We start from the raw sequence: 12,356 nt of genomic DNA on the forward strand, positions 1-12,356 counted from the left end.
TGGGCTATTCTGATGAGTATGTACTTTGAAGATATAGGACTTGTCTAGGTGGGTATTAGTAGGTAAGGGGAAGGGGGGAGTTCATAGAGCATGGCCTTTAATCTTGAATTTAGCAAAAAAAAGTATATGTATTTTTTATTGCCCCGTAAGGTGTTTTTGTGGTGACTTTCTTATTCCAAGAGATTGGTATAAGGTGTAATTCATTCCTCCTTGTTGTCTCTTTTGCTAGATGCCCCTGAGATTGTTGTAGAACCCGATGAGAGCTCAGACCCAAGCCCGGATGCAGAGGAACCTCAGAAGCAGAAGAAAGTCAGCAAGGTGAGGAAACTCAGTTCCACCTGTAAACAACAATAGAACGTTCCCACCTCGACCCTCCGTAAGCTGTGTCTCTACACAGGCATCTGGATTGCTCCATCTTGCGATGGGGGTGGCAGCGTGTCTTGCTGGCTGTGATGTCGGTTGGACCAAGGCAGTGTGGATTCTTATGTCAACTGATGCCGGGCTTAATTGATGAGAAAGGATTTTTTTTAATGTTTGCAAAGTATGATGAGGTTGCTTTTTCCCCCAGTTAATGCATCAAGAACTCTGACCAGGAATTCTTCTAGTTCACTTGGAAAGTATGCTAAACAGCTACATGAAAAGTCTTGTTTAAAGCACTATTAGCCAATGTATCCTGCAGCAGTGGAGGATCGCTTGCAGAGGAGAGTGGGAACACACCCTGTGACATCATTCATCTCACCCATGTACATAATCAAGAAAAAAAAAGAAACATGAATTGTAAAGTATACCATTCATGTTGGTGCATGGAATTTACTAAAATATGTTTACATTAATCTTTATTCTACAACTTTTACGCAAGAGCATCAGAAAGATGTGTCTACAATATTGGGGTTTGTAAATGAGAGAAATCAGGTCTTTCTCATTTTTGAGGAAAGAATTTCAAAGTGTGTTTAAACATGAGTGTGTTTGATAACATGCTAATGATTTCATGTGTGTGCCATATTCATATCGAGGATAAATACGAGTACCAGTGATATGCCAATATGCCAGCCTGTTTTGTGTTTTGCTCTCTATAATAAATATAATCATGTCTGATATTGATATTAATATATTGGACATGACATATTGTAACGAAAAGCAAATCTGATGCCGAATGATTACAAGCGACAAGACTCCTGGGTCCCGTAACACAATAGCGATTAATCGTACGCTTGATTTTTACGATTGATTGTACATTGTCTATGGAATCAGTCATAGAAATATGTTCTACAATCATTGCTAATCTTTTTGTTGCGGGCCACTGGTGTGAGACACTGGCTTCGCCATGGCAAACCTCTTGCTGTAATTGCAAAAATTGCTATTTAATCACATTTAAAGACATATGACAAGGCCCACACATGTGAACATGCTGGAAACCCATTTTTTTATTGATTGAGAATGATCGGAAAACAGTTCGCAAGTACTCTCCCTGCCACCAATCCCTTTAGATATAAACTCCTAGCTTTAGTGTAATGAAATGACACTTGTATTAATATGAAGCCATACAGTTCACGTATAGTACATGTTAAATTATACAGAGGATTGCAAATATGTGGATTATTATTTTTCTACTGTAACATTGTAATTTTTCTCTGTCTTCCTTTCAGTAATTTGCCTTGTGAGAATGAGTGTGAACGCTGCCCTCATTGGTCGAAAGGTGTAATTTTAGCACGCTCGGCCACCTAGTACTGCACATTTACCATGTCCATTTTGTTTATTGCAGAATACAAATGGCTATTATGAGGAAGATCATACATGCTTCTTACTAGTAGTATCTATAAAGCTTTCTTGGTGTTGAATAATCCGGTCACAGCATGGTTTTCATCATCCACATGTACTCCATTTGCAATATTTGCCAAGAGTTGGCTTGTATGCGTGCCCCAGGTTTTCTTTATCCTGGCCCATCTACATGTAAGTCAGTCTAGTCATTGTCGCTTTCGTGTTTTGCTTTATGATATAACACTCATTTTTGGTGAGCATCACTGTCTAATGCTTGAATATGATAACTGGGCACCGTTGAACTGTCGTGGATTGCCATCACACGTTATATAATCTATAGCACAATCTTTTTTTTAAAGTGCATTTTGGTCATTTTCCTCAACATTTTATAGAGAAGTCAACGCACTTTATATTCATACACATAGGCAGAATTATAGTTATTTGTCTTATGCAATTAAAGTTACAATGTTGTTTTAGATGGTATACTACATTACTTTCGCACAAATACATCCATTCACGTTTTAGATAGACTTCCTTTCCATTCTTCATCCATTTCTCACATATGAAACTCTGCACCATTGCGCTTTATTTGAGACAGATTTTTGTCATGAAATTCAAAATTTGCACGAGATATAGTTTGTAATGCATGGTAGACTATGGAGATTTGGAAATACTATTTTGATTTAAATGTACTACACATAGTTTCTATTGTAGTCAACCAAAGACACTTGCAGTTTCCTCAGTTTGTTTAAAAAAGAAAATTTACATTTTCATTAAAATGCACAAAGTGAATTTGTTGTCACATGAATCACATATTAACTCTCATTCGAGAGTGAAATTCAAGGCAGATCGCATTAGTATCTCAATATCATTCATAGAAAGGAATAAGAAAGTGAAATCAATTTGTTGTGAAGTATTTCAAGGACAGGAATCTTAACACAATTGTATTAATTACCAAGCATATCTGAATCACTTATACTCATTAAGAAATAATTAATACATTTCCATCTGTATATTCACATGGACTTTGGATAGGACCAAAGCGTTTTGTAGAACTCTAAAAGTTACGAGCAATTATTGACACTGCTTGGTCTATTAAAGTTAGAAGCATCTGCAAGATATTGTGTAAATTTCATCTACAAAAGGTTTCATTTGTTTATATGTATATATGAATTACTGGTAAAAAAAAATACATTATTACATTGTCCCTCTAAACAAGACGGTTGGTGGGATAGTGTAACAGTTATGCAATATATTAACACCGATGCAAGTTGTAAGGTATCAAGTTTCATTTTACAGTGGGTGATTCTAAGTTTGAAGTTTAACTCCGGTGTTAGGGCTGATTATAGGGAAAACAAACACCAGTCACAACACCCTACTTGAAGTGAGGCTGGTGTTTGGATTAATATCATTAAGTGTAAAGTTATCAGTTACAGGATAAGTATCATTTACTAAACCTAGTTGGTGTAAAAACTCAGTTCAGTAGTGTGGTTTGCACTGTTAAGGCCAATACTAACACCCAACACTAATGTTAACACCCAACACCAAACTTGAAATCACTGATTTTAAGAAAGGGTATGTTCATGTACATTCTCTTTGTGTATCACCATAGAGAAGAAGCATGTTAAGCATTTCATTAATGCATGGTTGTTCATGTAATTCCTTAAGTACTAGCATTTGATGAAAATATACTTTGATTTTCTAACAAAGTTGGTTGTGCGAGTTACAGATGTGAATTGTTTGAAAATGTTGATTATTCTAGCAAAATAAGACCAAACTTAAAAAAATAGAATATGAATTCATAACAATTTTATTTATGAGGTTACAAGTACTTGAAAATTAAAAATTTTGTTTCAGTACGTTGCTACTTATAAAAATTTTCCTTTTTTAAACCAATGACTTCATAAGAAAATCACTTAGAATATTTTAATAAAGTGTACAGAGGGAAAGGAAAGAAAAGGAAAAATAGTTGTCCTTTAAGAGATACCACTCTCATTTTTATACTCCTTGACTTGTGCATGGACTAGATTTGTTGAAATTCCTCTTGGTTTGTAAAAATTTTCATGTACAGTACATATATCATCATGTGCCAAAATCGAAATAAATTCCATTGTTGAATTGGTTGTTGAAGTCATGATAGGGGGTCAAGATATTGAATAGGCTGCGTGCTTCTTGGATGTGTTTGATACTTAAGTAAATTTTTTATTAATTTTTTTTTGTGTGCAGGTATGCATGTATTGCTTTTACATCTATTTGTTAATCTTTTTTTTTAAATCAAACATTGTTTCTTGAAAGATGAATAGATTAATGCATTAATTAAGTCACTGTTCTTTGTTTTATCTGACTCAAAGTGCCATTAATGAGCAGCTAAAGTTACTTGGATTTTCTTTTCTTCTACTTGTGAAGCTTTATTATCTTAAAATCTATAGGGTTTTTCATTTCTTACATAATGGTCACTATAGTTGTACAATTTCTTAAATGATTTTTCTTAACAATGTTTAACCTGTTTTGTTACTTCTCTATTTGCTCGTGTGTATTTGGAATATGTCCAAATAATTGATTTAACAACTTGACTAGCTATCCAAAGAGAACTATTATATATTTTCTGTTTTATGTTATTTGTATATAAATGTTGTGATATATTGTTTGATCAATCAGAAATCATATACACCATGATATCCCCAGTAGATTGAACTGGTGGTGACAGACGGATAATGTTTTGGCAGTTCACTTTTTTTTTTAGTTCACATGTCTGAACAGAATGGTATTGGAAAGTGTTTTGTGATTAGAGGCATTCTGCAAGAAAATATTTGCATAAATTGCAAGTTTTTGTTGCAATTTTACAATTGATAAGATTATTTTGGATGTAGAAAATCAGTTTATACTCTTGTTGCAGAAGAATATCAGTGGTTGAGTGCAAATATGTAATTAATTGCACAACATATGATTGGTTTGGGTACCCCAAATAGATTTGCGATTGATTCTTGTAATGCCCAAATAGGCTATGGATAACAATTAAGTGAGAATAAGGAATGGCTTCACGAAGAGTTAAGTGTGACCTAAATTCAGACTTCAGGTCCCACTTGCGTGTGGTATAAAAGACATCACTGCATTTGTCAGACATGACACCGAAAAGTCATCAGTGGGATTTTGTGTTGAATGCCATATGTGTATTGCCCATTTAGCAATACTTTATCTTTTATTTAAGTTCCAGTTTGATTTCAACAGGACAGCCTCTTCAGTTGACAAACTGCTATCACTGAGGGCCCTGCAAACTTTAAATCACACTTAATTCTTTTTGTTGGAAGATCAAAGTTTCTTGTATTTAGAAGATCATTTTCATGATACCTCAAATACATTAATTCCAATTTTGTAAAAGTATGAATAACTTTGCAACTGTGTACTAAATTTGGCAAAAAAAAAGAATTTTGGATTGAAATAGAATGTTTGGATTATGCTTACACTGAAAATGTTTATTCAAAGGGTACTGTAATTGCTTTAACCCTAAATAGACTGGGCTATTTCGACGCCTGAGAAGACTGGGGGGGGGGGGGCTGATTCAGCCCCCCCTTATGATCTCGGCCGTCGATCACGCGATCGCAACGAAAATTGGCACGCGCGTTACCCATGGCATTATCTACAAAACTATAATATCAAATTCTGCGAAAAATCTCATTGCTCATTAATTATGCTAATTTATGCGTAAAATCATAAGTTTGCTCTAATTAATAAAATAATGCCTCTAAAATGCTAATTTTTGTTTCACATGCTCTAGATAGGCATCTGATCAAATTTATTTTTCAAAATTTTCAACATCACATTTATTTTCTTATGTATTCTATTGTTTTCTAAATTTCTCATGTATTTCTTTGTTTTTCGACTTTTTGTTTTTTATTGTTTTTTCAATGGAAATCGTCAGGGACTTTATTTTGACCATAAAAAAGATAAAATTATTTGATTTTAAGCAGTAAAAGTAAAAATAATGATACATTTATGAATTTTGGCTAAAAACACCATTTGCATTGGATTTGTACACAAATTCACGTTTTTGAGTAATTTTGGGTCTGCATGCACTTACGAAATGTTGTGTAATTTCGGAACCGCGTACCCAGGGGTTACAATTTTGGTCTCAAAAGTTGCGCGAGACTTGAAAGTAAAAAGTCAGCAAGTGACGCGGTCAAAAAATTTTGCGCGGCGGATTTATCGCGAAAAATGTCGAGGGGGGGGCTGAATCAGCCCCCCCCCCCAGTCTTTTTAGGGTTAAGTTAAAGAGAGACTCGTTTTCAATTTTGCCCATTATCACGCTTTTGCCTTAACAGTGGCATCACAAGACATGAATGCTCGCTATGTCTGAGGATCGGCTCTGGCAAAGTCATTCTGTTGGGGATATGATGATGTATATGATGTAGCAAACACTATATGCTCCGTTAATCTTTGTTTTATAAACAAAAAAAAGAGTGGGAAACAAGAGAACATGTTATTATAGTGCAAATGTACAGAGAATATTAAGAAAAAAAAAGGTTTGGGATTTCCCTCCCACTTTTTGGAGGGAGTCTTGCAAAGAGGATATTTGTAAAAATGTACAGAGAGGACAGAATGTATAAATGTCGATAGTGAGAAGTGTTTGTATATAAAGTTTATGTGTGTTGTATAAAGTTAATTGATCGCCATCCAATGGTTCCAAGTGTGTGATTGTTTCAATTGAGGGAGTAAAGAGTTTAATATCTTTTCTTAATGTCTTACGGATAACTAATTTCTTGCGATTGTATCCCCCCAGATGTATTGATTTATATGACTTGGATAGTGTATTGCTCATTTTGTTAGAATAGGGGAGTGGATGAAAGTTTGAAAAATGCCATGTTTAGTAGGGTTATATTCATAGCAAGGAATATGGACATTCTATGTGTAGAATCCATTCTCATTAATCAAAAGATTGTTATTCCCACTGATAATTGATTTTTTTTTCTAGCTCAGATTGAGATGATTTTCCCGCTTTCGCATGTCACAACTCATTCATTGCAGTGTATTGTCTGCCCTCAATTCATTCACAGCACATGTAGTGACATAATACTATCATGTGCATTGCTATTGGTGAAGAATGAGGTTGTATTGGACTTGTTTTGATATGATGTATGCTGAAATATTTCTTGTACACTATCTGTTTTCTACACTTTGAATATAAAATCAGGTACTTTACATGTTTGCGGTGTATATTCGTTTAATATTCTCGACAGTGATTTATTTCAGTCAATTTTTCTGAAAGCATGTGAAGCCAATGATGACATGAAGCGGGGTGATGACGTATTAAGCCCATGGGAATTTTTTAATTCCGTTGGAAATTGATAAAATAATTGGGTTATTTATTGTTGCTTTCTTTTCAATATACACATGCACAATATTTGTAATCTTCCACTTTCATTTCGGACGGAATGCTTGTACTTGTACAAGCGTATCAATCACATACATATCATTATAGACATATCAGGGGACGATAATATGCCATATGCTGTTGATCGTTTGGGGTTGATGTTTGGTAGATTCAATCATGTTTGGTATTTCCTATAACATGCATTTATATCTACTACATGGGAAAAAAATATTATGAACTGAATTTAAAACCTGGATTACTACTACTAGGGTAGATAGATGCTTTGTTTTTATAAATACATATTCTATTGATATTAACAGCTTTCTTTGCCCTGAATCTTGTGGTAAGATGATATTCAAAATGTAATAAATGCTTTAAAAGTTACCCTGAATTGTACTTTCATATCGGACCAAAGAGGGATTTCTTAAATTCTTAGTTATTTAATCATTTTATTGAGAAAAGGTACACAATTTTCATTTTCTGATTGATGAAATGTTGAATTATTTTCTCAGGAAGTCAGATGGGGATATTCTTTGTTATCATTTGATACAATTTATCTACATGTAAGTCACCCCGCAGTAGAGAAAAAATAATCTTGAGTTTAAGAAAGCCTAGCTGTTTGTTGTCATATATTTTGTTGCCTTACAGTAAGAACTATATTAAACAACCATATCAAAATAGATATGTATATTAGTTCACATTCTACTCATGCCACACATCTTGGAGTTAAAATTGGTGAAAAAAATGTCAAAATTTTGCATTTTTATAAAACTTTGCATCGTTTTTAATCTTGTTATCATTTTCATAGAAAAGCCCACACTGTTTATATTACTAGTCTAATACCAAATTGACACTTTCATCTTTCATTTTGTAATGTAGGTATGACGTATCCGTATTAAAAGCGAAGTGAAATTATTTTCATTTTTGTATACACAACACAAAAGAAGAGAAAAAATGTACCTATTTATGAAATTATATGACTGAGAAACATAGGGAGATTGAAATTTTGATTTATGCTGAAGAATACATCTATATCGTGATGTTTGACAGAGTCAACTGTTTTTCAAAATTGAGTCAAATGTAGGTAAAAATTCAAAAAGTTGGAACCTCTGCGACCTGTCACCTGAAAAACAATAATTTTTTGTGGCGGCTGGTCACATGTTGATTATAAATGAAGGCAAAGGGCACCAACTGTCTATTTTTAATGGTGCAATGGCAGATTCCTTGGGCAAGGTATCTAAAGAAGCCAAAATTACTTCGGTACATTTTGAAGAGAATATGTGCTTACAGTTTTGATCATCTTTTCACATATTCACCCTGGTTCGAACGATGCAAAGCTATGTTTAAAAAGTCAAGCATTTTTTCTGAATTTATCATGAGGACATGATTCTTCAGCATGAACTGGTACATGTACAAAAAGGTATGACAATGATTTTTCAAAAGGTTTTTTCTAAGGTATTCACAGAAACTGAGTTATGAAGGAATACAATCAGACAGAATCTCCTTAGGGGAAAAAATGTACTTTGAAAGAACATACAGGCAGCAACTCTCTATTTAATGCGATTGTCCCAAAGTTTGATATGCTTTGTATTATGTTGTGCAAATATATTTAACAAACCTGAACCAAATTAGAATGGCATAAATTGTGATTTTATAGGTATGATTTCTGAGCATTTTTTTTTTCTGTTGCTAGAGCATGTCCGATAAAACCAAAAATCTAAGAAAACAAGAAGTGAATTTAATGTATGTCTTTGTACTTAAATATTTATCTTTTCAACTTTGCATGTTTTTTTTTCAATAATTCAAATGACTGTTTCTTTCTATAGTAAATGCAAGATTATTCTTTTTTTATCTGGAATAAGGAAGATTTTAATTTTTTCTATTTCAAATACTATGAAGTACCCCCTCCCCATCCCGCTCTCCGTGGAAGAATAGAATAATTGGTCAGAGACTTCTTTGTACATATTTGAAGGATATTTTGATGGCAAGAGGTGTATATATTGGATTATTGATTGTGTACATGTTGTGGAAGCATCATTAGTAGGGTGGTTACTGCCGGGAAGAGGGATCTGGGCGAGTTTCACAAAGAGTTAAGTCTGACTTCAAAGTCATGCGTAAATGCCAAACCGCACATGATATTTAACACGCAATCTTGTTGATTAGTACGCTATTGTTATATCCCATGAGCATGATCCGACCAATGCGTTGATGCGATTTATACCGCGCGCAGTTGGGAATTTAAGTGCGACTTCAGACACTTGAATCTTTGTGAAATTTCCCCAGAAACGATGTTTCCGCTCTTTTATCATTATTGTGTTGAGGAGAATGTATTGTTAGGAGAGAATATTTCTGGGTGCACTTTACGATTTCTGAAATAACTAATAGAGCTGTGTCAACAGCATTTCTTTAAAATTATACAAGTGAACATTTTTATAAAGACTTACAAACATTCACAGTTATAACCCTTGCACGATTATCACTTCTTTTTTTGTATTTTGACGAACACACCATCGGATAGAAATTCTATGAAAGACTTATTTAAAAGGGATTTGTTTTTCAATGAAACAAAGTGCTATTATGCTCTTTAGGCTTTGCAAGTTTGATACAACTAAGCAATGGTTGAATGTTCATGTACCTTGGATTTGATGGGTTGGTGTCGCCAAGTCAGGCAGCCTACATCAACTTGTCAGTGTAAGAATTTGAACAAAGTGTTTGTGTTATTAGACAAGATGTGTTTTGCAGGAAGAACGTTTGATCAGATATTGGTTCATGGAAGCATTGGACCAAGATTAGGAACAGTAGGTAGTACAGTAGAAAGAAATGGACCAAGTACAAATGACAACATCAATCGTAACTCTATGGAAATCCATCAGTGTCATAATTTTTTCTAGAGGAAATTTGCAAAATGTCCTTTGTAATCAAAGGAGAACACCCCAAATTGTCAAGAAATCAATGAATTTATGGATATGCATTCATATCTATAATTTTTTTTAACAAACATGCATTTCATATGTTGACTTTGCTGGCTTTCCATAGTTGCGACTGATCGGATCAATCGTAACTCTTTGTTCAACGGGGCCCTGATATGTGTCTTTCCCTCCCATGCTGTTCAAACATAAAAAATAATGAATGATAATTTAAGACATGTAATCGTAAAGTAATATTTATATATCACCCATATCTGTGAGATACAGCCCTACTGGCTCTCAAAAATTATGCATCAACTTCAGCATAGCTGTCCATAATAGTTACATGTAGCAGACATATGAACGATATCATTATGTATTATGTGTAAAAAAAAGGATGTAGCACCCATTATCATACTCATATGTATTAGTATGTTAATTGATGTATAGCTGATTGTAGACCTCCGAGTGACACCAAAAGGCAACCTATCACCCAAATCAACCTGAACAGTATCATTACCATTATTGACTGGTGTTTATATGAAATTTGTTAAAGTCGAAGTTTACCTTGATAATAAGTTGGTTTGAATATAAGCAGAAAAAAATTATAGAGAAAAATTTTGGTGAAGGTTTGATGAAAATCTAAAAGATGGAGTAATGAATATTTGTAGTTATGATTTTGTGACATCTCAGACCAGCAGCTCTTTCATACGTCATCACATGTGATATATATTTTAAAACATGTCCTGTTCTATAAGTGATTTTATTTGTTTGGTGGATATATCCCAGACACATTACTTCGTACCCACTTCTGTAAAAGAAATATTTTTATTTATCATATTCCATTAAAAAAATTCAATTTATAGTACAAGTATTTATATTACTGTACATGATAATGGGAGAGTTGCTCGCATGTGACGTCAGAGATTCAACAATTTAACGATTCAAAACTCTTATTTTTTGACAAATTTTTTAAAATTAAATTTTCCCCAAAAATTTTCTCAAAATTTTCTGCTTTTTATTTAAAAAAAATGTATTGTCAGGTTGAACTTCCCCTCTATATGGCATGCATATGTTCAAGTGAATCAGTAACGTATTTATTCTTCCCTATTTGCCTCTGTATTTCCAGATGTGACTTGCCGGTTATTTCCTGATGAATGTTTACGATGTTAACCTATTGACAGCCTACTTTCAGATTTAATCATCCACTACCCCTTTCCTTGCTGTCATTGAAATAAAGCCTAAATGTTAAAAAGCAAGAAACTTATTTCACTTTCCTAGTCTCCATAAGATATATAGTCCCAGATGTGTTTATTTATGTAGGTATGTAGTGCAATATAAAGTGTAAGATACAAATAGGTTTTTGCTATAATAATGAATATTTTTTGTTCGATACAAGTTGCCCTCAATTAAGCTTCTTTTTTGGTAAGCTTGCAAGGAAAATCTTTCATTGTTGTACAAAGCCACATTTATATAAAGATGATTAAAGTTTAAAAAGTTAGTTAAAAAGCAGTGTTGTTACATTTCAAAGTGATGAAGATTTGTACTTTATTTTTGTGTGATCTAAATATTTTGATGAATGTGTAAACTGTAAACAAAAACTACAAAAAGTGTGTTCAGAAATGCTATGAATGATTAAAAAGAAATAACAGTTTTGAATGCTGATTTGATAATTTCATGTGGACTCTGTGTTCTTTATTTTGTGTAAAATTGAGTGTCAGACAAGCATGAAACCTCACCCTTTCATTTAGTTCAGACACAATATATATGTATACATCCCCAATACAGAGAGGATCATTGTAAAACAAAGCATTTACAGGATTTTGTGTAAGAGGGTTGTTACCCAGGGGGGGGGGGGGGGGGGGGTCAGTTAAATGTATTGCTGTACACATGCGTGACCAAATTATTTCCAAACGCCCCCTAAACAAGTTTTTCACATGCTTAATTGACACATTTTGGCCCCTAAACAAGTTGTCGCCAGAATATGACCCCTAAACAAGTTTTGTCTACTTGCTAACAATAACCGTTTTCCCGTTTCACAGGCCCGTTCCCATGCAGGGTCGTTGCGTACAATCGGGAAGAACCTCAACCCTTTTCAGAAAGGAGGAAAAAGCTTGTGGAAAAAACATACCCTAAACACTTTGGCTAGTGTTAAAAAAAAGAAGCTTTGGAAAAAAACATACCCTAAAATACATTTGACCCCGCGATTCCATGGTTAAATCAAGGGGCTATTTCATGGAGCACCAGTGATTTTCACTGACTAATTTGTTCCGAGACAATCAGAGGCCTAGATTTCTGGTAGCTTTTAATAATAGTTGGTGACA

General features: G+C 33.9%; 1 protein-coding gene across 1 annotated transcript in view; it reads left to right on the top strand.

Moving 5' to 3' along the window:
* Window positions 1–6,954, top strand: part of LOC129270898 (serine/threonine-protein kinase stk11-like) — a 32,197-nt gene extending 25,243 nt beyond the window's left edge. The window contains exons 8-9 of the mRNA XM_064106882.1: window positions 230–5,253; window positions 6,017–6,954. Of these exons, the coding sequence (XP_063962952.1) occupies window positions 230–354 (125 nt within the window). The 3' untranslated portion in view covers window positions 355–5,253; window positions 6,017–6,954. The remainder of the gene's footprint in view (window positions 1–229; window positions 5,254–6,016) is intronic.
* The last annotated feature ends 5,402 nt before the right edge of the window (window positions 6,955–12,356 follow it).

The sequence above is a fragment of the Lytechinus pictus genome, chromosome 11 (genome assembly GCF_037042905.1).
Source record: "Lytechinus pictus isolate F3 Inbred chromosome 11, Lp3.0, whole genome shotgun sequence".
Lineage (NCBI taxonomy): Eukaryota > Metazoa > Echinodermata > Echinoidea > Temnopleuroida > Toxopneustidae > Lytechinus > Lytechinus pictus.